This window comes from Fundulus heteroclitus, chromosome 13, assembly GCF_011125445.2.
Source record: "Fundulus heteroclitus isolate FHET01 chromosome 13, MU-UCD_Fhet_4.1, whole genome shotgun sequence".
NCBI classification, from domain to species: Eukaryota; Metazoa; Chordata; class Actinopteri; order Cyprinodontiformes; family Fundulidae; genus Fundulus; species Fundulus heteroclitus.
In genome coordinates this window covers 18,659,717-18,687,581 of record NC_046373.1, presented here as the reverse complement: position 1 = coordinate 18,687,581, position 27,865 = coordinate 18,659,717, and the positions used below count along the sequence as shown (strand labels likewise).

Here is a 27,865-nt window from a genome sequence, read left to right as displayed (position 1 = left end):
CAGAACACCCCTTACATTTTTGCAGATTTATTATCTTTCATGAGAATACTGAAGACATGACACTCTGATATAATGTAGTCAGCATGCAGCCTATATTAGTGTAAATTATCTCCTCAAAATAACTAAACAGAGCAATTTATGTCTGAACAATTTGCCAACAGAAGTACAACCCCAAGTACAAATGTCCAAATTTTGTCCAATTAACAATTTTCCCCTCCTCTGCATCGTCTGACTCGTTAGTGTCACAAGGTGTCAAGTCTCAGACATTTATTCAAGTAGGTTTTGCTATCATTTTGGTTCCGAGCCCCAAAAGGAAACCAGCAGAGTAAACAAGCGAGTTACAAGAAGCGCCCACTGATACATACTTGGAAACTCTGCAGATAAGGTCTTAAACTTTTTTTTATTTTTTTATTTGCCACATCAAATGGTGAATTTCTAAAGCAGTCCAACTCTGCAGGACCAGCTTTATTGTAATAATCTTTAAAGTATGCCTTATTTTAAACCTCTCAAATTAAAGGCGTGATGAAATTAGAAAGCACTGAGTGTTGCAAATAGCCACCAATTGTTGATAGATAATAAAAATGTCAGTATTTATGCAAGGTTGTAATGTTTTTCATAGGCTGAATCAAACATGTGAACCGCCCTAAACCAGCATCTGTTAAACGAGCTTTACTGCAACATTTCTGGACGTTTTTTCCCCCCCACACCGTTTAATCAATCTTTACGAATCCTTACTGCAACCAAAACCCCAAAAAGACAAAAGAGTAAAGTGGTAGTAGTAAAATTTCAAGTTTACATTTATTCAAGGGCAATACAATTCATAAATACTGAGCAGCTCATTGGTACATTCAGACCAATTGAAGTGAATTCCTCTAAATCAGACCGAAAACACAATCAAATCCATTTTTAAAAAAAAGGGACTGATGCAGATTTTGATCATGTGTTCAACGCCAATTTACAGTCTCCATTGACTAAGCAGTAACATGTCAGCTAAAAAGAAGAAAATAAACCACAGAACACTGGAGTCGAACTAATCTAGAAAGACAATCGTGTCTGGATTCTTAACTGTACGCTAGAACTCATGTTAAAGCGTCGCTCACCACACTGAAGCAATCATTTTAACAAACTGCTGATCAGAGCAGGTAGAGTAGCTGAAGCTGGTTTAAGAAGTCAAAGGGTTTGAATGTGTCCGAGACGGCATGTTGTTGCAAGATTCTTTTTGTTACATGAAGGTTGACATCTTTCTTTTTTTTTTTTTCCTCCACCCCCTCTCCAACATGTTCTCCACATCCATTGTTCATAAGTGACAGTCCATCTCCAGGTCCGGCATCGTCAGCCCAAAGACCCGATCCGACGGGAGCTTGCTTTGACGGCATGATGGGAGCTCTGTTGATCCAAGGCACGTAAGGGCTGATCTTTGCAGGACCCAGAAAAACCTTAAGCTTTTGGGTTAGACAGAGGACGCCGGAACAGCAAGATGTGTGGTTCTGTAGGGAGGAAACGCAGAACACAACCAGTCAGTCAAACACAGATATACACGAAACCACTCAGTTTTTGACTAGATTTGAGAAAAAAAATGTAGTCAAGAAAATGTACATGCACAACAGCAGAGGTGGCCAACCGGTCCAGCACCAATTTAAAAACATAAATTACTCAAATGCTTTATAACAGGTTTTAACATTAGATTGTTATTCCTGAATGATTTAAAAACAGCTGAAGCCACGGTGTCCACAGAAGCACATATCGACTACACTCCAAGCCACCGCAGAAATGTAAAGAACTTTTAAAAACGCCACAAAAAACAAAATGTGACTTGTGTGTTTCCAGCTACTGGTTCGTAGTTAATTAACCAGGCGACAAAGCGTAACGTTGTTATACGTTTGCATTACGCATGGCTGTAACCAACAGGAAGTAGAGGTTTTAAACTAGTACGGACCACAGATCAGTAATGGAGTGAGGTTTTAATTAACGTGGTGTCCCCCCCTATGGATGAGCCTAAAAATGCTCACTTCGGTCCACATGTACCCGTTGTAGCTTCCAGCCATGCCTGAGAGTTATGGGAACATCTGGGAGGATGCTGGCAGCAGAATGAACTGATCGGTCATGTGAGGCAAATGTTCAGAACTTATTCAGAGTTGCTTGCAATGCTGAAAATGTTTAGAAAACTGTACCGTTTAAAAAATAAAAATAAAGTGAACTCTAAAATAACATCCTAGATCTGAATGAAATATTCCTATTAAATACTTTGTTCTTTACATAGTTGAATGTGCTGACAAGGAGAAAAAAAACAAAAAAAAAAAACATTAATGAAATAAAATCTATTAATCCATGGAGGTCTGATTTGGAGCTACACTCCAAATTGAAGTGGAAAACAATACAGGCAGATCCAACTTTGATGCAATGTCCTTAAAACAAGTCAAAATGAGGCTCAGTAGGGTGTATGACCTCCACCTGTCTGTATGACCTCCCTACAACGCCTGGGCATGACTCTGCTGAGGTGGCAGATTGTCTCCTGAGGGATCTCCTCCCAGACCTGGACTAACGCGTCGACCAATTCCTGACTTTCATCATCGACTCGTGTTGAGCTTTTAACGTGTCACAACAAATTACACGCCTTGAACTAAGTCCTCAAAAGATGGGGCGCATGTCATGCTTTACAAAACCAAAATAACAGGCGAGATTTGACACGGAAGCACCACAGTGATGATACGGGAGCTGAAACATGGAGTCATTGATGAGGGCGATGGGAGCTCAACAGCAGGGCAAGTCGTTACAATATCTGACGTTTGTTCCGTTTTAAAGTGTCGAAACGCAGACAGTGATTGGCTCGCGGGCTGTGAGCGGAGTCCTGCGCAGCCGAAGTCGTGCTGCCTGAACGTTAGCCTGATGGCTCGTCTGATGCTTTTAGCATGTTAGCTGGTTAACAAGAGCTTTATTTTTATTTTTTTAACATGTGTAACATTTTCTGACCGGATTGAAACGTGCACAGATTCAAACCATTCTGAAAGCAGTCTTATATGGGCTCAAAATCATGACGTGCGTTTACCGGCACCAAGATTTATTCAAAGTAGAAACTCCGACTTTAGCAGAGTTGTTGAACAAACGCGCAGGTCTGTTGGTTCTGAGCGCATAAAAATGGTTCTGAGACTGGTTGAGAACTCATGCTGCTGCTGTTGAGAGAGCGGGGGCAAAGTATTATCATCCCAAAATGTTCTGTGCTGTTTAAGCTTTAATTTACTGGCAAAGTCTGAGTGAATGTACTGTATGGGAGTCTTTGTTATGCAACCATCATGAAATTTTGGTGAAACACACTGATAAGAAGCAGACCTAAATTTAGAAGACATCCCTAATGTAAAACATTTAGATAGAAGAAATACAAAGTATTAAATAACATTTTTGAAAGAAAACTTATATTCAGCCAAACTGCATTTGACACCAGTTTTAGTTTTGTTGTGTTAAATCACTGTTCATATAGACAACATTGACTAATGATTGACTTACAAGCTCATCAACAAACTTCATGTGAAGCACAATAATTGGGTAAATATTTTTAACAGAACACCCAAGTATCAACTTGTTTGTGCGTGTTTATTTGCTCTGTCTAAATGTTCTATTTTGGATAAAGTGGACAAACTTTTGTCATCTGATTCATCGTAAGAAATAATCAACCGGTTATTAAAATGTTACAGTCCTAAGTTTAATCATAATTGTCATTTACTTTTTTTAACTTAACTTGAAGTTACATAAGTGAAACCTGTTCTTGGCTCCTTCTATAATACTACTAGCAGCAATCATTGTTCTAGTTTCATTGTTTACAATGGCAGGCTCTGCCATCTTGTTATAAAAAAGCATGTGTCACAACTTGTTGCATATTGAATTCAGGTCACCTCCCAGACTTATTGCTTAAAATAAAAAAAAGGTTTTAAAAATAATGCATCTGTGAAATGAAAAAAGCCAACAATGATCTGATTTGGTATTAAATAAATAAAGACATTTTGTTTATAAGCCATATCACCGAGCCCTAAATGCCACATCGCAACCACGTTTCAACTAACAATTTAGAGGCAGAATTTCTCTAAGTATTTGCGAAAAGCTGAATTTCTGAGGGTAAATTCCTCCTTGACAGGGCTTACTGCTTCCTTGCATTACAGAGTTTGTAGTTTGGTCACATTGCAACAACAAAATTCTTCAGCCACCACAACAATCAGGAATGCATTGCTTAAAAGCAGAAATCAGATCATTCTGACACATTTAAAACTTCAAAGTTGAAATTATTACATTGTAGCCTTTAAGAACTTACAGAAATCCTGTCCACAACAAGAAAAAAAAATTAATTTGTTTTTACTTGAGAGCAACTTCTTGTCAGTTATTTACTGAAGTAACAGCAACCTATTTCCACACAGTATACCAAGACGGTACAGCAGCAGGTTAGATACCCAATTAATTTCTGGAAAAAATTGCTGACAGTTATATACCACCATCTAATTATGCAGCTACATGTGTAGATTCTTAATTTGTGAGAAGTTTTAGATCCCATTAAAAGTCAGCATTAGCTTCAGGATTCAACTACGTTTTATCTATACAAGAATACATGTTGAATGCTGAATAGAACATTAAAAATTAAATTAAAGAATTTCAGCATTTAAAACTCAGTGTTCTTAATTTTCACCCTAAACATCTGTCATTTCAAAGCCATTTTGGTATTGTATCCCCCCAGATTAAGTTGTTCTGACATACACCCACTCCAATAACTACTTATAAGTTAGCATTACAGTTAAAGAAAGAAACTTCAACCAAAAAACGAGCAAAAAGCAGAAATGACTAAAGTACAGTAGCAGCTTAAAGTTTATTCTAGGCACTTAAGATAGTAATTCACATACCTGGTTGATGGATCATGTAATGCACCCATCCCTGGCTCTGCTGGACCCCCAGGTTCCTCCACTCGGTCTCAGACATCAAGTGGGTCTTGGGTACACGCTTTGCGATGTCTTTGGGCAGCATTACATGTCTGTAGGACACACAGACGTTTACACGGCTTTAGAAGAAGTTACACGCCTTCGCACTGCGTTTTGAGTTAGATGTCATGTACAACAGCAGGTCATGCAAAAGTTACGTAATAGGAGGGCAACAAACGTCAATCATAAAAAGGTGAATACTACGAGTAAAGCCTACCTGTACTCGTATTTGTCATCGTCGTATTTGTCAGAGTAGTAGATCTGTTTGTGAGACATGGCGAGGGTCTGAAAAAAAGTTCCAATCGTTAGTTAGCATCCAGAGGAAAACTAAGCTAAGTAGCATTAGCATCAAGTTTTAGCAAAGCAAGCGCTGCTAGGCTAACGGCTTTAAGTTAGCCAGGAAGAACTGATGAGAACAGTAAGCGACATAAACGGTCATTTAATCGTTCTGAAACACAATGGAATAAACTGTGGCATTACCGTATATAAAAGTAAAGTTACTCTGATCGGAAATAATCAATCCACGTCGTTGTTGTTCGCACCGACAATAGCGCCTTGTTTGCTCTCTCTTTGTTTCCCTCTCGACTGTCTACCAGCGCGCTTTTCTCCGTTCAAAAAGACCTGGCTTGAACCCATTGGTCAACCCAACGGAAGAACCTACCGTTCATTGGCTGCTCCCAAGGAACACCTCAGTTCCATTGGCTCATACGTTCTGTCGGCGGAAATGACGTAGTTATCCACCTGGCTTCCCAATTGGCTAGCACAACTTTGTGGTTTTAGTGGAGCTAAAAACATCTAGCACTTTCCTTTGATTTACCTGACAGCTTCGGTCGCAAATGACCCGACGACTAATAGAAAATCTTCCCAAGTCATGTTGTTTAAATTCTATTATATTTGTGAGTTGTTTGTAAGTTATTTTTCGCGCAAAAATACAAATGTATTGCTTTTTTAAAAATCGCGAGGCAGTTGTCTTTCTTTTGAGTAATGTTGAAAAATCAGAGCTTTGGACTCCTTTACAGAAAATGGGTCACTTTGAATCAAATTTGAATTTGTTTAACGAACTTTTATGTTCATAGACTTAATTATTTAGATTTCATTTCCTTTGGGATCAATAAAGTATTTTTGAATTTGTATTGACTTAAATAAATGTGAAATAACAGTTTGCTGATTTCCATAATTTCCACAGCAGGAGTTGTTTTATACAAAAAAGTAGAACACAGTTTTCTGCAAATATGATATGATACTTTGGTCTTCTACTTAAAAAAAGAGTAATCTAACTGTACAATCTTCAGCACAAGCTGGACGGATATGGCAACATGCTACTAGTGTTTCTGATTAATAGTGGGGGGAAATTAACACTTGTGAAATGCAATAAATAGAGCGAGATCCATTTGTTTTTGTTTTTTTGGGGGGGGGGGGGGTTGTTTTTGTTTCTTTGTCTAGAACACCAATCCAGCTAATGTCAGGCTAAATAAACCTATCTCTAACAACTGCATTTTTATTATCCCTATACCTACTTAATCTTTGCAGGAGTCAAGGACTAACATCCACACCCATGAGCACTTTACAGTATTAACTTGATATTTATGTTTTGGGAGGGTGAGAGGAACCTGGGGGAACCTTTGCAGAATCCATTCATGCAAAAGGAAAACATGCAAATCCCATGGAGACACTCTCCAGTTTAGACTTAGACTTAGACAACTTTATTTGTCATTTTGTATGCCCAGAGTGCGTACAGAATGAAATTTCATTTCGCATACAGCTTGAAAAGTTACAATAAATGTGTTTACAGTGCCTTCCAAAACTATGGACACTGCTCAAACTTATTCACGCCATGGAGGGAAGCACAGACCTATACAGGACAAAACGATGGCCCACTGCTTTTTGGTATGGGGATGAAACCTTTAGACCCATTGTTAGACTCTTCACTGGTGCGGTGGTCCTGGGTTCCTCCTGGTGCAGGATAATGCTCGATCTCATGTAGCAGCATCCATGTTCCCTTGACCTAAATCCAACAGAACATCACGTTTTGTCCAGCAGACACCGCCAGGGAGGAGACACTCCAGCACACCATCCCGACATTACCAAGCATACACGCAAGCATGTGGCGGCAATACAAAGTACCGATTACCATTTTAAGTTGCTGTGATGACATTTCGGCAAATTGGCCTGCCACATCGCTTTTTCAGTTTTCCTTTCTCAGTGATCCTTTGTGGGCCCTTTGTGGTTTGATCATTTCCTTTTCATCAAGGGATGTTTGTTTCTAACACATTACCCATTCTATATCAGTATGTATATCCAACAGAGTGTGTTTATAAATGGAGCGCTGATGTGTTTTCAAAGTGTTCCCTCAACTTTCTTGAGTAGTATCTAAAATTCAGGGACAAATGTCCGTCCAAGTCAGTACTCATTAGCCCCAATTTTTTGCCCATTCCTTTTTACCAAATTGCCTATCTCCAGGTCACCAATCCATTGCAGAGTAACAAAGAGACACACAAAACAAAAAAACCATACGCTCATATCTGAGGGCACCTTGGATTGATCTAGCGCCATGCAAACTCCATGCAGACAGAGCCAAAGCCAGGACATTGTGCAGTCCCACTGAAATATATATTCAGATTTATCCAATCTTATAGACAGATTGTTCTTCCCATCAATTCTGATCCGCTTTTTATCCCTACTGAAGATAAACAGTCACACAGTATGATTCTGTCACCGCCGTGTGCCATGGTAGGGCTGGAGTGTTAAGAATAAGCTACTGTGCTACTTTTGTTAAGCAAATTGTTTACTTATTATCAGCCAAAAAGTTAACAATTTGCTTTCAATTGATCAGAGCAACTACTTCCACATCATGTTTGCAGTTTCCCTGACATGGTTTCATAACTATTGGCCTTTATCGGCTGTGTCGCTGATAGCCTACTGCCCTTGCTATGCCTGTACAGCTTTTTGACTCAAATTTGCTGTTTTGAAATGAGCGCAGATAGATTTGACAGGACAAGTCTCCAGAGGTTTTTTTTTTTTTTTTTTGTCAATTCAATGTATAATTTTAATAGGTATTGGTAAGATTATATTTTGTTTCCTATATTTGTAGATCTGCAAATATGCGTGAAGCAGAAAAGTGCTTAACACACTAATTTTAGAGGACAAGGAATCAGATGATGAAAGCAGTGTCCACTCTGCAGCAATAGGAGAGGTGGGGTTGTCCACTCTGGTAAGTCCCACAGTCAAATATAGCTGTGCAGACGTGTCAGTGAGCGGCTGGTCTGCGCAGCCTCTCCCTCTTGTGTATAAATATGTGGACACCCATCCATCCGGGGGATCGGGGTCACTCCTGTATTATTATAAACCCAGGAGAAGGAGCTCCGTCCGTCACCTGCCGCTCTTTCACCTGCGTGCGTCAATCACGTCGCTTCCCTGACCCAACGCTTTGGCCTGAGTGGCTGAGCCTTCATCCGGGGGCGGGCGCTCCTCGATGAATCCTGAAATCCCATTGGACGAGGGGTTTCTTGGGTTGACGTGACGCAGCTTGGAATTCCCAAAGTTCCCAAGTTCACGGGAGGAGAACGGCGTTTGATTTAACGAGTAAGCAAGAGGGTTTGTAGAAGATTAAAAAAAAAAAAACGCCAGCGACTGGACTTTAAGCAGGTTTGTGAAAATAAACCGTCTTCCGCGGGGTTTGGTTTGGCCGGTTCGACGCTCCTTGCTAGCTGCAGGGCCTGAGTGGGAACGCGGAAGAGTGGGAATGCTCAGGCTACCATCCTTTGTTTACCATCACGAGTGTACCTTCAAACGTGTTGCTACAACAACCGCGGCCCCCAAAGCGTGTCTCATACGTGATTTAAACGGAGCCCCGGCGCTCCCGGGCCTGCTGCTTAGTGAGTATCCACCTCAATTTTGTCGGCTTGTTTTTTTTGGATCAGTGAGCCGCTCCAAGCTGTGGTTTCACCATCTTTGCTGGTTTTAGCTGCTTTCTCCGACTGTCTGGATGAATGGATGTGGACGAACGGTGGTCTGGGGATACTGAGCGAGTTGTTTGCTTGTTTTTCCTTAAATTCTTTATTGTGCTGCGCAGCGGTGTATTATGGATGCCACCATCCCGTTACATAACTGGAATCGGGCACAATCAGCTCTTTATCCCGGCTGCACTCCGCATTGTTGCCTAAACCCCTACCTCGGTGGCACAATTGAGTCATTTTAAACTGTTTGCATAATCACCACCGTAAATACTGCAGCATTATGGCAGAATTTGCCTCTTTTTTTGTTGTTGTTCTTCTCCTATTTCAAAGTCATGCACGCTATATAAAAATATTATTTAAAATATATCTCTTTCTATATATATATGTATACATTGCGGCCAGCTCATTTAGTTAGACGTGGATGATTTGTTTGACAAGATTTGTCATTTCGTCACGCCCACTGAGGACACGTTGTTGCTGTCGTCATTTGCAGGATACGCTAAAGGTGAATCTGTCTGGTGCTGTGCCAACCTGAGCCTCTAGAGGGCGATGTCTGACAGCAGCAACAGCACAGGCAGCACTGGCTCCTCCGCCAACAGCTGGACCCTCCTCTCCCCTGAGGTAAGAATCAAACTGTGGCAGGCTGGTTGCTGCATGTTCCGACAGGGAGTCCAGCTCCTTTGGCTGAGATTCCTGAGAAGAGGGAGCAAAACCTGAGTTAGCAATTCTAAATGACGTAAGCGGTCTTTAATTACCCCCCCCCCCCCCCCATAACACTATTTTATGCTTCTTTTTCACTATTGTGAAAGATCTTAGTCAAAACTTTAAATAAACAACCATCCACAGAACCACAGGTGCCTCAGCAGATTTGTTGTTAATCCTCCACTGACCGACATTTTCAAATACTGCACTCGGCGTTGCATTCTCTAAAATCATGTTTCTCACATGCATTTCAATCCACCTCCTTGTCTCCTTCTCTGTGGATCTGGCCCGTTCCACCACGCTTGCAGTCTACTTGACTATAAACAAACACATGTACATGGCAGCATTTGATAACCTGAAATTTTTCCCTATAGGAGGAACCCAGTTTGTGTAGATCCATAGTTCTCCTTCTGATAGCTTTATTTTGCAATACATCCACATGTATGCCTCCATTTATTTAGAATTCTGTAAATTACCCTGTCAGAAACTTGCAATGCCAGGACTGGTTTGATTGAATTTGATTGAATTTGACTTTGTAAAGTGCCTTGAGATGACATGTTTCATGAATTGGCGCTATATAAATAAAATTGAATTGAATCATCGTCAGGGTTCTACCAAATTCTTTAAAGGCAATGAAGTTTGATGTATGTAAACTTCTCAGTTTGTAGAAAGTAATAAAAAAAAAATGTCTCATTATTCTGGCATTTAGTGGATAAAAATAATTTTGGTTATCTTAGCTGACCCCGTAAAAAATAATAATAATTTAAACTGGTTTTTAATGTCCATGACAAAAGTGGTCGTTTTCTTATGTTTTTTGTTGATACGCATGTGGTTTCAACTGTTTGTCAGTTATATATTATTTTGGCTATACTTACCTGAACGGTGATAAATCTTAGAAGAGATCGAATGCATTAAGCTCCATCTTTATTTCTCTTCTGCTCTCTGGGGTGCCTACAATCCCAACTAGACAGACTGCCTTCTAAGAAAAACTTAGGCAAAATACATCATTCCTAAAATTTGGGGCATGAGGGTTCAGTTGATATGTTTAAAGCAAAGGAAGAGGCCTTATGAATAAAACGTCCGCCATGAAGACAAATATTAAGTACGCTTAATATCCTGAACCGGACGCGCACGCAGCATTCACCAAGTGTCATTTCCAGGAGAAATGTTGCAACTCTGTCCCGCATAAAGAGGCTAAAGTTTGTCCATAAGGTTTCTCGTTTTACATGTTTTGTTCATTTATTTATTTTAGGTTAGATATTGTTAACGTTTTTGTTTGAGAATTTAAGAACTTAACATCACTCGTGAATGGGGAACATTTGAAGATATTTGTGCAGAACAGTGCTCACACATTTATTTTTTTTTGGTCAGAATGACTTTCCAAATGTTGTTTTCATTGATGAAAATCAGTGAGTTAACATGTAAATCACCTGATTCGCAACTTTCCAATGATATTTTCCTCATGAAGTTATAATAAGAGTTCTGATTGAGTGGTTCTCCACACGACTAGCTTTAAGCGCCGTTAATACTCGATGAAAGCTTTCGACTTTGAATGAAAAGATGTTGCATTTCGAACCTGAGACAACGTTGCATGGCAACAAACACACACAAAACAATTTTAATGACAAAACCAGAACGACCAGCAGGGGGCGTTGCTAGAGTGGAAAATATTCCCCTTTGTCTGTATTTGGGACCAAAACACATTTGTTGCATCAGCCTTTTTAAAAGAGACCCATTTTATGCACAACCATGACGTAAATAAGTCCAACTACTGAGAAGTAGCTTAAAAAAGACCCAAAATACAGTATGTAGCTTTAGCTGAATACTCACTCATTGACAGATCTAACAATATCCCTTTAAAACTACCGAGTCACTTGAATGAATAAATAAGATATTTTTTGAATAGATAAACAGTGATAGTGATGTTTTCATGCATTAAGTAAAGTTTTAAGTGCTGAATATATATTTTGGGGGAAACTAATGGGGCTTTAACTGGGAATCACCTCTTACTGCATCTCTAGCAACCAACAGTGCTCTATAGGAGGAAGAATATCAAACAGTCTTTGCTTTCATGCTCAATTAGCAAGTGTAAACAAACAATCTGGGTCTTTTTCTATGGTTTTGAAATGGTTGGTGTCAACTCACATTACCAGGCAATATCAGAGTATTAATAGATGACTCTGTGGATTTAGTTTTGTCTTTTAACGCATTTCTATAACCACACATTTGTGACCAATTTTTAGAATAATTACTTATTCAGTTGCCACCTTTTTTTTAATGCATAGGATCACATCACACTGCTGCTGCTTCCAGTTATAACGCCAAAGGTCTCTGACCTCCACAATCATCTCCTATGCAAAATGGTACAAACTCAGGGACACCATCCTGGACCAGTGGAGAAAATAACCATTGATTGCGAGAAGGGAATGGATTAGCTGGTCAAATTGTCTACCTGTCGTCATGTAGTTTAAAGGTGAGGGTGTTCCAACAGGGAAACGAAATGTCTAAATCAGACAAAACTCTGCCTAAAGGAAGTAATTTTCTCTAACAATACGCTGTCCTCCAGCAATTTAGCAGGAAGCACAGATTTACTGAGGTTTTTGATAAAGACCCCCACCACCACTCCCCTTTTTAAAAATGATTTGCATTGACAAATGTGAATAAGTAATTGAATTTAGTTTATTTTGGGGTCAGCTTTGATCTGTCTTGTCATTTATAGACGCTGGATGTCTATTGCAGATATCCACATCTCAATTCTTATAAATAATAATAAATAAGCAAATAAAACATGTGGGATTTCTTTCTCTCCACAACCATCAGTGCTGGAATCTCACTGTCATGTAAGCTGTTTATCAAGAAATCACCCAAAGTGGATGTTAATCTGGCTCATGAATACAGGTTGACGTACAATCATTCCCTGTCTGAACTTGTAACCATGAGCCTCGTTTAAAAAAATGCTAAAACTCTGGCGGATGTTTGCAGAACACCAAATTATGAGTCAGTCCTACAAAGGGCTCGGTATGAATGAAAGCCCCGCCTTCTTCTGCTATCTCTTACTGTAGAGGAATGTAATTGCTTTGTTAGTTTTGTCTGCCTTACGTGTAAACACGGCTCAGAGGTCTGCCTTTGAGGAACTAAATGCTGGGAATCGTTGCTTGGTTGTGTTCTGATATAGTCTGCAAAACAAAACCAATCCGCAAAAGGTTTTGCTGCATTGGGAGATCTGATCAGATAATAAATGGTTGTAACGTTAATATGGAAAATTTCTAAAGGCAAAAAAAATAAGTGTTATTTCTGAAGAAATTTTGATTTATATTCTGAATGTAGATCGTATGTATGTATGTATGATTTCATAATTTGCATGTTTTTGCTTAAGTGGGAGATACTTAAGATTCCATTTATCCTGCTTAATTTTTAACTTTGGAGCTGTCTGCTGTAATATCTGCTTATTGTACTTTTTTCCCCTATTTTTTTTTTTCTTTTCTTTTTTTTTGCTTAAATATTCCAGGCTTAGACAAAAAAATAAATTCTGGTCAGCATTGCAGGAATTGAAAAGACGCGTCAAAACCTTATGTAAATTATACTTTTCATTCTGTTCCAAAATTTCCCCCTTTTAATTTGTTGCTTTTTTCAGTACAAAACAAAATGCCAGCTTGAAAAATGTTTTTTTTTTTTTAAACCGCAGCAAATAGTGGTACCAAGTCTCAATAACAAACATTAGGCGCCACTTCCACTCCGTCTGTTTGTTCAGGAAGTGTGCCAGATAGAAATCCATTATTTTTCCTACTATCACAAACGTAACCCTTCTATTTGTTAAACCTGACTGGAAATGTAACAGGAACTGCGGTCTTGATGATCTCTGTAAATAATAGAATAGAGCAGAGGTTTATTAATCATTCACAAAGAATGCTTTGTTGTAGCAACAGCACTATTGCAACACCACAAAAACACAAAGATTAAACTAATCCTGGTCATTATAGTCTAATGGTTGATGGCAGGAAGGACTTCCTGCACTGAGGTGACGTCAGTCTGTGACCTGGAGGTGCTCTTCCTAATCACCTCCAGGTCATGCAGAGAGTGTGAGTCCTTCATCAGGGTACAGTTAAGTTTCCTGAGCATCCTCACCCCAGCCACCTACTGAACCTGGTCCAGCTCTGTACCGATGGTGGATCTCACCCAGAACTTGAAGTTAACATTAGTTAGGTTTCTCCCTGAATATACTTTTTATTTTTACCCTAATGGCAGCCTACGTAAGGGGTTTATGTTCCCAGGTGTGTATTCTTGCCTCGTTGACCGTGGTCGTTTTAACCCTTAACCCGTTGGGTCTTGTCTCTCCGCAGGAGGGTGCCATTGAGAATGTCGGGCCTGCCGACGATGGCACCGAGAGTCTGGGCGATGCCCCCAGTCTGTCTGAGGAGGTGGCAGGTACTGACCAGTCTGCAGCGGTGGCTGGAGCATTGATGAGTCCCTGTCTCTGTTCTGACACAGTGTGAACCTCGTTTCAGGAGCTGCTGCCGAGTACAAGCCAGCGGACCTTCCCGTAGAAACGGTTCTGTCTGAAGAAGGCCATCAGGTTCGTCAGACATTCAGAGATTAGTGAGTGGTAAGGACGAAAAGCCAAACCCCCGAATAATCCCATTTCCTTTCTGCCAGGTTTGTCAGGAGACTTCCCCAGAGTCAGGCGAGGGTCCCGTCCCTTCCAGCCCTTCCCAATTGAGCCCTCTTCCCCCCGACCCTCTCGATTCCTCATACCTCGACGCGGAGAGTCAGCCCCCAGTCATCCACGACATCGTAACCACCTCTCCCAGTGATAATGAGCCTCAAGGTGCCATGCCTTTGGTCACCAGCATTGATCTGGTAGCTCAGCTCCACATCCCAGCTGTTGATGTTCCCCTAGCAGACCCCACAGCGTCTTCCCTCTGCACCTCACGTGACCGAGGCCGCCACCACTGCTGAGCCTGTGCTCCACACGCCTGCTGATTCTGGACCGCTGCCTGCGAGTCCTGCAGCCGGGAGTGACGCCTCGAGCGCTGAGACCGAGGTCAACGTCCCCACGGAGGCCCCGGCATCCGCTGAGCCCCCGACAACCGCTGAGCCCCCGACAACCGCTGAGCCCCCGCTTCATGTTGTAGATGAGATCAGCGGTGGTCCAGAGAGCGCGGAGCCTCCAAGCCCAGCCCCAGAGAGACTTACGACGGAACACCAAGCTGAGGAGAGTCCTGCGCCAGAGACGGTTGGCTCTGCCGAGACCGAAGAAGACGAGGCCGACGCCGAAAAGGACGAAGAAATACCGTCTGAGTCACCGAACGTGGATGAAGAGGAGGAAGAGGAAGGTAAGTTAGTGTCAAGTCATATTCCCAAACATGTTCTCATTCATTTGTTTTTTTTATCATGAGAAAATTAATAAATTGCGAAATTTAAGGCTATAAAGCAACAATCCTATCTGTTATTCCCTAATAAGTACCTTTGTTTAGATATCTTAAGATGTACTGACATGTTCAGTGCTTTAAAGCATGACAAAAACAGCCCAGAAGTATCCATCTGTGAGACAAAACGCCAAGATATGGCTAATATTCATCTATTAAAACAATGGCAAACATCACACAGGAGCACAATCAAAAGGAGTTTCATCACATTTAAGCACCAAGGTGAGAGTAGAAGAAGTGTTTACCATCATGTCTTTACCAACATACAGGAAACATTCAAATGAAAAGGCACTAAAGTAACAAAAGCACAAGATTGCTGTCGTAGATGGAAATTTTGATCACACTTTTACCTAGAGAGGGTCTGTCATGCTTCCCGCACCTGAGTAGATCAAACTGACTGAACAAAGGATATGAGAATAATTTGAGCTGTAAATGCAACTCGCTAATGGGACGTTGCTTTTGCTGCATATTTAAACGGCATTAACAAGGTGTAGGAAGATATACTGGTGAAGTAATTGACAGTCCAACGTCACCTCTCCAATCCTGGAGCTCAGCCAGGCTGCCGAGTAAAACGGCTCTCTCTGTGTTGAGGAAATAGATGTCATTCGCGTAGCAGCCACATGTCTGCATCACTGCTGCAAACGTAGACAAATGTTGCAGCAATCACTCGATAGCAACGTTACTCACTCTCCTGAAACACTATGCAGACTCTCTTTCTGCACCGATAAAGGTTGACTTTGACTTCTTGTAGTGGCCCCACATGCTGGTGGAGTTCGCTCTGACTTATTGGACCAATTGGGAGCAGTCATGGACTGTGCATATGCAGTAAACCTTTAGCCTGAAATATATGACAGAGCTTCATATTTCGCTAAATGTGTTGAATTTTTTTTCACATTTAAAAAAGTCACAGCAGCTACAGTCCCCGAAATCCCACTTTGTTATATAGTTCTAGTAAAGTGTGGATTAGAAATATAATTTCATTGATAGTCTCACATTAACACATACTATTAAGTTCATTAGGTTTTGAAGCTTTGCATCAGGAAGGCGTCCCGGGTGCTGCGACAGCCTTTATCTGGTTATGGTGCAGCAGAACCTGCAGAGATTCATTCTGATTCTTTGCACTTACAACAGACTGAGAAGGAAGAAGAAGGAGAGACAAACTCTGTGAAGATTTCATTCCTTATCTGTGCCGTGTTAGCATCTGGAATAAGATTTATTCGTCTGACAGCGAGGCCCACACCCCGTGAGAAAATGAATAAACCCTCAAGCACGAAATTACTGCTGTTGTAATTTAGAGGAGGGGGAAAAAAAATGTCATGCATTTCCACAAGCAGCCGTCTGGTTTTGTCACTAAAATGTCTCACATGGTGGTTACAAATTCCCTTTGTTTCGTATGCCACGTATTCAATTAAATTCCCAGTGTGTTGTTTTGTTTTTTTCTGTGTGTTGGGCAGGCTGCCAGTGGATAGTTAGAATTGTGGAAATGACTTCAGCTCTGACAGTTTAGCCTCCAAAGATGTTTAAAAGATTGATTGAAGTTGCTCGGGGGGCACAGCGGAGTATTTGCGGTTCGGTTTCAGGCCCGTTCGTCTCAAAGACTCCGCTGTCCCGCGTCTTCCGTCTGGATACTGTCCGCCTGAACCCGCCGCCTCTCTGCCTCTTTCCAGAGCAGTCCAGCGGCTTGGAGTTGGGCGACGCGAGCGGCTTTGATGATGGACTGAGGAGGAGGAATGTTCCCTCCTTTGAAGCGCCAAGGCCAAGAACCTCTGACGAGGAGGACGACGAAGAGGAGGTGGAATTCATGATGGCCGAGAAGAGGGAGGAGAAGCCGTGGTTCTCCATGAACAAATGCATAGTGGCTGCTTTGGTGCTGCTCTTCTTAGGTTCCCTGTTCCTGTCAGGTGAGTTTCCCCCTATTCGCACAACTCGTCCTATTCGGTTCTGCTTTTTTTTTTAAAGCTTTGTGCCCGAAAAGTGATGATTTTTTTATCGGTTCCCCATCTCCTGTGTTTTTAACTACAAGAGCGTAACTATTTTTATGAAGTTCGGCAACAATAGATCAATGATTTTTGTGAGGAACTACATACGGTGGCTTGCAAAAATATTTTTTAGCATTTATCTTCACATTGCAATCTCAAAATTATTTGGTGTTTTTATGTAATGGACCAACACAAGGCAATGCGTAATTATGGAAGCGGAAAGAAAGTGATTCACGGCTTTACAATGCAAATCTGAAGAGTTCGGCATGGATTGTAATCAGCCCCCTTTCCCTCTGATGTCCTCTGGAAGAATCTGTAGACGGGGCAACTATGAGTCACGCTCTTCACAAGAGTTAAAAAAAAAAAAAAAAAAAAAGTGTCAAAAAGACAGAAAGCCAATAAAAGTCCCATTTACAGGCAGGCCTGGTGAGCAGACAGAGGGTCTGCCTGGGTGACGTGTGGAGAGCTAGCCTGGTGGAGATGAGCTCCCCCATTCAGGCTGCTTTGTTGTGCCATAACTGGGTAAAGCGTGGTGCTCCACACAGCAAACTGCACCACTACGTGTTAGAAGCATATTGCTGCTGTGTTGCTAAATTTACTTGTTTACTAACCCTAACCCTACCCTCGGGGAAAGGAATCTGGACTTAAGTCCAATTGAGATCCAGTGGCAGGTCTTTAAAATTTACGTTTGTAGACAGTCTCCATCACTGCAAAAACGGAACTAAAAATAAGTAAAATGTTCTTAAAATTAGTGTATTTGTCCTTGATTTGAGCAGGTAGATGAGATGATTTGCCAACAGAATAAGAGTTTTCCCCTTAAAAGAGGAACAACTCATCTCCATCTTATTTCAAGTGCAGGATGTCTAATTATCTTATTTTAGGGGTTGAAATACTCATTCCATTGGCAGATAATCTTATTTACCTGCTCAAATCAAGGACAAATACACTAACTTTAAGAATATTTGACTTATTTTTAGATCAGTTTTTGCAGTGATCTAATCTAACTATTTTTTTATTTTATTTTTTTCAAAGATTTGGTTTAAATATTGTACTCTGCCAGCTCTAAATGTGCGGAGCTGATAGAGACATGCCTCTAAGTAGAACGTGGCTCTGCAAAGTACCGGTAATGCTTTCCACTGTCTTATTTCATCCGAAAGAAGCTTGACTCAAGGAATGTGGCAGGAGGACTTAATCTTTGTCTAATTTATCTTCTTGTTAGATGGAGTTTATATGAATGTTAAGAACCCCTGATATGATCTTTGTTTTTAATTCATTGCTCCCCGAGGCCACCGAACATCACATTAATTTAATGTTTTGTGTTTCAGCCCCACCACACGTGCACGCACCCCACCCCCCCCCACAATATATTTTTCTGTACCAATTCTCCTACATTTTCAAACATGTTTTCACTCTGTTTTACAATCAATCCAGTTAATTCCAAGACCAAGAAATATAATCATTAATGTCCGATTCAAAACAAATAGCAGGCGGTCCAGTTCAATCTCTATAATACACTACAGTTAGTACAATTAGTACATGGTATCATGTTTTAGGCTTTTAAGGAGCTCCTTAGGAGGAAACGTTTTCTCCTAGGAGGAAACATTCTCTTTCTGCTTTAGATATCAGGAACAGGTTGTACACTGCAGCTTTTTTCTATACCTTATTGGGGGTGTTTAACAGTATTTTCAACAATGCTCAGAAAAGAAAAAGAACACGAGAACAAAGGTCGGTACATGTTGCACCGACATCACATTTAAAAGTACGTAGATTCAACATCCAGCAAATCTAATTCAGGGTCTCCTGGTTGGTCGGTGAAAGTCCATTTTGTCCTTGACGTCTCAGTATGGAAATATTCCCAGTCATTGAGTCCAAATTAGTTTTTCTCCTCATTTTTGGAAAAAAGGGGGAGCTTTTTGTAAGGTGTCAATGTTTTGGCTGTCAGTACGGTAGTCTTATAAGTTTTAGCAGATGATCTGAGTCCTTTATGTGGAGAGATAGCTCCCACTGAAAGGAATTTACACCAGGCTCACGCACAGATACTTCAAATCTTCAGTTAAAATACATCTTCCACCTTAACCATGTTTTAGGTATTAACTTTTGCCCATTAAGGTGTTCAGTAGAGCTTTTCTACCAGTATTTGTTAATCTTTTCTAGGGCTGGGCAATACAGGAAAAAAAGCATATCGATAAAATAGAAATCATATTGTATCGATAATTATCAACAAATTCAAAAATATATATTTTAAGTGCAGCCCTGGCCATTTTATGCTGTTGTTTAACAACCTATTTTTGGACACAGAACACACAAACACTGAATTCAAACTCAAACCTTTATTCAACCAACTTTTTACCAAAACGGCAGGTTAAAAAAAAAAAAAAAAAAAAAAAAAAAAAAAAAAAGGGAAGGCGTGCAAGATTCTGAACTCTCTGAAGGGGGCGGAGCTTGGTAATGGAGCAATCCTGGGTCTGCGTTGTGATTGGTTGGGAAGATGTGATAACTGTAATATTAACCTACACGATGCAAAAGGAAGGAAAACTGTTATTCTACTGAACTTTTTATTGACCCTTTTTTTTCTATCCTTGATATACGTCTATCGATCGATATATATTGTTATTGAATTATCATCCAGCCCTAATCTCTTTCATTCTAATGTTTAAAAAAAGTGTGACTTTCTCCATTTTTGTTATTTACTTTACTGTTTATTTCCATTCTTTCCTCCCCGTAGGTTCCTTCTTTAGCCACTTACTGGTAACAGCTTTTTTTACCAGCAAAATATTAACATATTGGTCCTCAAAGATGTATTTAAGAATACTTCCCAAGTGATGTAGACTGCAGCTATAATATCATTAATCTTATTATATAACACAATTAATGAAATCTTAAGAGTTTTAATATATATTACGGTTACTGTGTTGAGCTATTATGCCATGTATACAGGTGACCCCCCCCCCCCCCCCCCAGCTTCTTTTAAACCAAATCATGAAGCAAACATAATTGGGAAATGTTGAAGCCCTTTTTAACATTCCTTTAATTTTTCCAAGCCTTTGTTTCCCTTTTTGCAACATTTCTGAAAACACTGAAAATAAAATTCTAATTAATTTCCCGGTATCTGCGTTTAACTTGAAACTTTTAATATACATCATTTATGGTGTGCATAATTATCCGAAATGGGGTTTTAAAGCAAATGTTGGACCGCTTCCAAATTTAACGCACTCTCTTGTTTGACGACGGCTGTATTTGGGTTACGTAAGCGTGTTTATTTGCAGTCGTCAGCAACGCTCTGATGTCCGTTTTTTGAATCTTGTTGACTAAGCTGCGCTATGTCAACAGGTTTCCTCTCTGACCTGGATAATGGTAGGTCCTGCATCAAAGATAAGAGCGCAGCGTAAGCTTGTGCCCTCACCGGCCGGCGCTCGGTGGACCCTCTGAGGCTTTATCTGGCCTGACGGCTCCTGCAGCGACAGCAGGAAAAAAGCAAATAACACTCTTCTGAGGTGTCGAGTGACGTTAAGGGGGATTCACCAAATCATACGGGTGTGGTTTGATATCAGGGGAGAACAGCTGGAAGGTTTACATCTGACGGGGGTAAAAAACAAACATAATTCCTTTTAAGGAATTTTAAAATGTAAGCAAGTATGTGGCGGCTGTAGACTGTAGGGGAAGTTATTTGTTCAAAAACATTTTTTTTTTTTTTTGGCCAGATTTAAGTGAAAATTGTGTGTGCTTGTCTTGCAGGGGACATTGACGGCCCCGAATTGAGCGACGGAGAAGAAAACCAGGTGGGTTTATTCCTTTTAATCTCACATCCTCAGTTATGAACCTGAACAGAGCCACAGCAAAAAAATAAAATAAAAAGACGTCCTATTTTACAAACATGGATTCTATTCACACACCCATAAATATCTCTTCAGGACTGGCTTAGCGGTGATCCACAGGATATGAAAGAGCTCCTGGACAAACTAACGGAGGAAAACCAACAGATCACTCAGCTGGAGGTTCAGCTACAGGTCAGCATGCAGTCCTATTGATTTAGGTTATTTACCTTCATCCTCTCTTACAATTAGGCCACTTAAAAGTGGGGCATTTAAAGTTAAGGCTTTATGTTTATTGCTGCAGCCTTTGCAACGTGTCCAGTTTTCCCCTTCTGTCTCAGACTAAGCAGGAAGAACTCGACTCGGAGATGAAGGCGGTGGCTGAGAGTGGCGATGAACAGGGCAAGGCAGATTTGGAAGAAGAAAATTCAAAGCTGAAGGAGGAGCTGTCGGTCCTGCCTGAGCTGAAGAAGGAACTGGAGAGTCTGAGGGCCCGAGTGACTGAACTCAGCCAGCTCACAGGTATAACTGCTGAATTGTTAGCTTATATCTGGTTTATCAAAAAAAGTCCTCACACCCCTGATACAGTGGCAGGTTTTCTGTGATGTAAGAAAGAAACACCAGGATAAGTTATTATTCATTTTTTTGACATTTTCCTAACGAAAACAATAAATCTCTTGTAGGGAAAACTCTAAAAACTTAAAAGACTAAAAGATTATGGTTAGACATCACGCTTCCCGTACTTTGTCGTAGTTCATTTAAATTCAATAATATCATTCAGTCTTTATTAGGAGTCTATCAGCACACCACTTCTCCATTTGCAAAAGCACTCCAGGTGACCCCTATAAATATTTTGTCAGATTTGGTTCCAAAGATTTAAAGAAGGTCCGTGTAAGTTTTGACCTGACTATTAGCTTAAGTTGAGATATATTAAATGATTTTTCAGGTCAGTATACAGCACTTATACATATCGATGCTCCCCCAGTGGCTAAAAGTTACACTGTGCTCCTTTTAACTTTCTTCAGGTGAACTCATTATGTTTTAGGATGAATGATGTGATGCTGAAAAGGAAAATCCCCCCCATCTGCAGCTTTCTAGTAGTAATCCCAGAGCATGATACTACCACCACTGTGTTTCACGTCATGCGATGTTATTTTAAATTGTTTATTTTTGTTTACATTTTCAACTTTTTGCAAAAAGGAAAAATAAGCAAAAACTAAAATAAAGTATACAAGAATTCACAGAACAGGAGGCCATGGGATGTACAGCAGCATCAAGTAGGTTGTATCTGTGAATTGTGGCTCGTAAGCAAATACTTGGTTTCATCAGACCAGAACACATCCTCCTCCAAAGATTTAGGAGATTGTTGCCTCATCTGGATGATTCCTCTGAGCAAAAAAGATTCTGTTTGGGAACTTTAAGCGGGTATTAAATATACTTTTCATAAATCCCACTTTTCTGTGTTAAAAATATTTTCTAACTGGTCTTATGTAATATTCTAAACTTAAATGTCATGTTTTTAGTAAGCCATAAGACGATAATTGTCATAATTAACTCATATAAGGCTTAAAAACATCATTTTGTGTATTTTATTATTATTATTATTATTATTATTATTATTATTATTATTATTATTATTTATTTATGACTGTATACAGAGAATACTGGAGATTTTGTCTCATAGCTCCCTGACCAGTTTCTGTTGTCTCTTCATTATGAAACATGATGCACCATATAATATTTTCACATTAAACGCATTAAAATACTGCTGGATTTTTTTTGTAGCCTTCTCCTGACTGCTACTTTTGCATAATTTCAATTCAATTTCAATTCAGTTTTATTTATATGGCACCAGTTCATGAAACATGTCATCTCAAGGCACTTTCCAAAGTAAAAATTTAATCAGATTATACAGATTGGTCAAAAATTTCCTATATAAGGGAACCAGTTGATTGCTTCAAGTCTTGACAAGCAGCATTCACTCCTGGAGAAGCGTAGAGCCACAGGGAGAGTCGTCTGCATTGTCCATGGCTTTGCAGCAATCCCTCATACTGAGCAAGCATGGAGCGACAGTGGAAAGAAAAACTCCCCATTAACAGGAAGGAAAAACCTCCAGCAGAAGCAGGCTCAGTGTGAACGGTCATCTGCCTCGACCGACTGGGAGTTACAGAAGACAGAGCAGAGACACAACAAGAGAGACAAAAAAGCACAGAAGCACACATTGATCCAGTAATCTGTTCTACATTAGATGGTAATAGCGGGTGATCTGTCTTCCTTGGATGGTGTCACAGTTAACAGAACGCCAGACCAGGTGTACCTACTATGAAGAAAAAAAAGAGAGAGAACAAAAAGTTAAAAGCTGAAATGACAACAGTCATTTCAATGCAATGCAATGCAAAACTGGAGAACAGTAGAACTCAGTAGAGTGAGAAAATTAGGCCCTGATGTCCTCCAGCAGCCTAAGCCTATAGCAGCATAACTATAGAGATAGCTCAGGGTAGCATGAGCCACTCTAACTATAAGCTTTGTTCAAAAAGGAAAGTTTTAAGATTAGTCTTAGACAGGGTGTCTGCCTCACGGACCAAAACTGGGAGTTGGTTCCACAGGAGAGGAGCCTGATGGCTAAAGGATCTGCCTCCCATTCTACTTTTAGAGACTCTAGGAACCAACAGCAGACCTGCAGTCTAACAAGACTCTTTTGGTACTTTAAAATCTCTTTTCCTAAAACGAAATGTTTTTTTTTTTTTCTACATCAAATTGTAAAGGATTCCTGCTGCATTAAAATTGTGAAACTATTCAGATCCACTTTTGTAGTTTGCTGGGACGACCTCTGAATCTTTAATACCTTAATGTCTCTTCATTCGATGCAGGAATGGTGTCGCCTGCTTCCAGCTCGGCTTCTCAGCCTGACGCCGAAGACGCTCAGAGTTCCCATAAAGCAGCCGGACCAGAGTGGAGGAAGGACGGAAAGCTGAAGGAAGAGCTCCAGCGCCAGAAGGTTCTTTTGGACGAGAGCAAGAAGAGACTGGAAGGGATGAAAAAGGATGGAAGTGATGGAAAACAAGTTTGGGAGAACCTAGAGGGGATCCAGAAGAAGCTCTCCGAACAGGTCGAGAGGTGGGAGAAGACAAAGCCACAGGGGCCAAAATGGAAAGGCAAAAAAGACAAAAAGCAGGAGCGGGACCACCGGAAGAAGGAGGTGAAGAAGGAGACGAAGCACAGCAAAGAGGAGAAGAAGGAAAACGAGTGGAAACCCCAAAAAGAAAGCTCCCACAAAGAAGCCTGGAGGAAACACCAGGACGAGTGGCAGAGGAAGAAGGGTGAGCGCAGGATGGACCGGGAGCAAAGGAGGAAGGAGAAGCCGTGGCACAGCCGGCCGGGTAAAAGCCCCCACCACCACCATCAGCAGCCCCGGCAGCCTCAGCAGCACCACCACAGCGACTTCTGGAGAGACCAGGAGCTCAAGCTCCACCGCAACGTCCGCCCGCAGCTGGGCTGCACCTCTGTGGAGGACTGCGCCACCAAGGAGGGGCTCTACCCCGTGGAGCTGCCCGAGTTCGAGGAGCTGCTGGAGGGCTACCTGAGCAAGCTGGAGGGCTCCTCCAGCGAGAGCAAGGACAAGATCCGCAAGCTGACCGCCGACTTCTTCGAGGACGGCGTCTTCATCCACGACAGGGTGCGCTTCGGGGACTTTGCCGAGGACGTGGCGGACATCCTGGAAGACATGGTGGACGTATTGGCGGGCGGCGGGCGGAAGGACTCCGACTCCCTCGAGGAGGAGATGGAGGAGTTTGAGCGGGAGGCCCTGTGGAAGTTTTCAGCCACAGCTTAGAAGCAAAGAAGGGTTTAAAAAGGCATTAAAACCCAAGACGAACAATTCATGGTGGTTTTGTAGGACATGTCTTCTTCTCCTCCTCTGAGCTGTGATTGTTGTAGCTTTTGGTACGGACTCCTAAATGTGTCCCTCAAAGTCTCTAATTATAAGCTAGACTGTGTTTGTCACTTTGGGCTTAGTTGTTGTCACCTACCTCTGTCCCGGTCATGGCTCCCGCTTCAGCGTTAAGCGGCTACGCGAACTTTAGTTTGTTTTTGTTTTTGTTTTGTTTTTCTCTCTGCTTTTGCGTGCTTTAATCGGTGCATGTTGCAGTGATGTGAATTTAAACCCAGATCAGACAGGAAGCAGGAATTTGATCAGTATTACCCAGAAAATCAACCTAAGCAGTGAATCATTTCCCAGTCCCAGAGGAGGAGATCCTGCTGCGTACGGTAATCATTACCAGATCAGGTCCGACCGGTTTCTTTGTCAGCATTCTGCTTTTTTTTTCTTTCTTTCTTTTTCAGCAAACACAGAGAAAGAGGGAGAGACAGATATGTTTATAAGCCTGAAGCATTTTTTCTTTTCCGTTAACCTCACTCACCTCTGTTCTGCTCCTGTAGGGGGAAAATAAAAAAAATAAAAAACGCCACAGAAATAAGACTTCTTAAAGCCACTTTAGCACTTTTCCTCAAACATGGTCAGACACTGCCTTTGCTGACTTTTCATTTCCTTCATGGCTTTTTTTTTGTAACGCATAAAGAGGCTCTTTATTCCCGTGACAGTACAGTTATTAACGTGTAGTAATTCCTGGAGAACTTCCTTCACTTCATCTGTTGACGCTCCAGAATATCCCCCCCACAACCCCCCACCCACCCCCAAATCTGGTTTTGTGCAGAAATAGGTTTGAGTTGACTTGCATGCAGGTGATTTAGATGTAGTTTCCAGAGTTTAGAATATAAAAGACATTAAAAGCATTTTATTTTCACACGTCGGGCAAGAGTGAAAGGACGAAAAACGGCCCAAAGTCAAGCCGGGAAATTACGCGTTGTGTCCTTTTTTTTTACTTTCACCGGTTCCTCTTCTTTTTTTCTTTTTTTTTTGTTGATGTGAAGTTTTAAAGTCGGCAGAATGTGATTGTGCTGAGAAGCTTTGACGTGTTTCCTGGTTTATTTATTCTGACAGACTCGGTCCTAGGCTGTTCACGCTGAATGTGAAGGCGGCTCCGACTTACTTTGCGTATACCAGCTGCTGCTCATGTGCCTTTATCACGATGAATTATCTCCGACCGGACCAGAGGGCTCCGATTTCACTGGCTTCTAAGCGGAAGAGGAAGAAGTTTACGCGACTTTAGTTTGTCCTGCTGTTTTATAGGACGCGGCGTGAATGTTACAGAGTTTACACGCGGGGCGTCGTGCCGGTTCACTTCTGGAGATCTCCTGACCCCGAAGGGTTTGAAGGAATCGGAGGGAGAGTTCAAACGATATTTCAAAAATATTTCTGTGTCTGCAGGGGCAACGATAGGGCTGAACGGTCAACGCGGGACCTGGCTCGGATGTGAATTTAATTGACCCCCGGACAATTATAATTTCTTTCATCATCAGTTTCTGTCCTGTTTTTATTAAATAAATGTTGAGTTCAATAAATTTTTCACCATGGCGCTTCAAGTGTTTTTTGTGTATTTTCAGAAGATTGACAGCTCAGTAGTTTTACGGGCTTTTATTGGTTCCTTTTTTGACGAGTTTCTTTCCAGGGTCGAGTGATGATACTAGACCAGACTGACTTTAATTACAGTTTGAAAACCAAGAACTGGGTTTACAAGTTTGTTTTTATTCTGATTGTCTGTAATCCTCATAAGGACGAAGACAGCGGTTCCAAAGTTTGGGTCGGTACTCCACTTTCTGTGTTTTTGATTCTGCTCACAATTCAATTCAATTCAATTTTATTTATAGAGCGCCAATTCATGAAACATGTCATCTTAAGGCACTTTACAAAGTCAAGTTCAATCATATTTTACAAATTGGGTCAGATTATACAGATTGGTCAAAACTTTCCTATGTAGGGGTACCATTTGATTGCATCAAAGTCCCGACAAGCAGCATTCACTCCTGGAGAAGCGTAGAGCCACAGGAAGAGTCGTCTGCATTGTCCATGGCCTTGCAGCAATCCCTCATACTGAGCAAGCATGAAGCGACAGTGGAAAGAAAAACTCCCCATTAACGGGAAGGTAAAACCTCCAGCAGAACCAGGCTCAGTATGAACGGTCATCTGCCTCGACCGACTGGGGATTACAGAAGACAGAACAGAGACACAACAAGAGAGACAAAAAAGCACAGAAGCACACATTGATCCAGTAATCTGTTCTACATTAGATGGTAGCGGGTGATCTGTCTTCCCTGGATGATGTTACAGTTAACAGAACGCCAGACCAGGTGTACCTACTATGAAGAAAAAGAGAGAGAACAGAAAGTTAAAGCTGAAATGACGACACGCAATGCATAATTGAACAACTAGAACTCTATAGAGTGAGAAAATTAGATCCTGATATGCTCCAGTAGCCTAAGCCTATCAGCAGTACAACTATAGAGGTAGCTCAGAGTAACATGAGCCACTCTAACTATAAGCCTTTGTCAAAAAGGAAAGTTTTAAGATTAGTCCTAAAAGTAGACGGGGTGTCTGCCTCACGTCCAAAACTGGGAGGTGGTTCCACAGGAGAGGAGCCTGATAGCTAAAGGATCTGCCTCCCATTCTACTGTTAGAGACTCTAGGAACCACCAGCAGACCTGCAGTCTGAGAGCGAAGTGCTCTGTTAGGAACATACGGGGTAATCAGAGCTCTGATATATGATGGAGCTTGATTATTAAGGGCTTTATACGTGAGAAGAAGAATTTTAAATTCTATTACTGATTCAACAGGAAGCCAATGAAGGGAAGCTAAAATAGGAGAAATGTGATCCCTCCTGTTGATTTTCATCAGAACTCTTGCCGCAGCATTTTGGATCAGCTGAAGGCTTTGAACTGCATTTTGTGAACTTCCTGATAGTAAAGAATTACAATAGTCCAGCCTTGAAGCAACAAATGCATGAACCAGTTTTTCAGCATCACTCCTGGACAGAATGTTTCTAATTTTGGCGATATTCCAGAGGTGAAAAAAGGAAACTCTAGAAACCTGTTATAATGGGATTTAAATGACATGTCTTGGTCAAAAATAACACCAAGATT

General features: G+C 41.1%; 2 protein-coding genes across 3 annotated transcripts; one reads left to right on the top strand and one right to left on the bottom strand.

Moving 5' to 3' along the window:
- Positions 1-776: 776 nt before the first annotated feature.
- Positions 777-5,577, bottom strand: LOC105935166 (cyclin-dependent kinases regulatory subunit 1). Of its 2 annotated transcripts, none has more exons than XM_012875447.3 (4): positions 5,436-5,577; positions 5,173-5,240; positions 4,881-5,008; positions 777-1,487 (listed from the first exon to the last, which is right to left on the bottom strand). In XM_012875447.3, exons 2-4 carry the CDS (start codon positions 5,229-5,231, stop codon positions 1,438-1,440), a joined length of 237 nt encoding a protein of 78 aa, XP_012730901.1. In that variant the 5' UTR covers positions 5,232-5,240; positions 5,436-5,577; the 3' UTR covers positions 777-1,437. The 2 variants fall into 2 exon arrangements, with proteins under 2 accessions (XP_012730901.1, XP_021178673.1); XM_021322998.2 differs by having other exon boundaries at positions 5,457-5,577.
- Positions 5,578-8,277: 2,700 nt separating this feature from the next.
- On the top strand, positions 8,278-26,304 carry pbxip1a (pre-B-cell leukemia homeobox interacting protein 1a). Its single transcript, XM_021322936.2, is given in 11 exon segments — positions 8,278-8,600; positions 9,405-9,532; positions 13,954-14,038; positions 14,119-14,186; positions 14,267-14,530; positions 14,532-14,946; positions 16,707-16,940; positions 20,754-20,797; positions 20,930-21,025; positions 21,172-21,352; positions 23,701-26,304. Coding segments are annotated over 10 exon segments (2,421 nt in total). The 5' UTR covers positions 8,278-8,600; positions 9,405-9,460; the 3' UTR covers positions 24,663-26,304.
- The last annotated feature ends 1,561 nt before the right edge of the window (positions 26,305-27,865 follow it).

Excerpts from the sequence above, each read along its gene's own strand:
- LOC105935166 (XM_012875447.3), bottom strand. The coding sequence starts at position 5,231 with ATGTCTCACAAACAGATCTACTACTCTGACAAATACGACGATGACAAA. Across the intron at positions 5,009-5,172 it reads GATGACAAATACGAGTACAG|ACATGTAATGCTGCCCAAAG; the intron begins GTAGGCTTTACT and ends TGTGTCCTACAG. Across the intron at positions 1,488-4,880 it reads TTACATGATCCATCAACCAG|AACCACACATCTTGCTGTTC; the intron begins GTATGTGAATTA and ends TCCTCCCTACAG.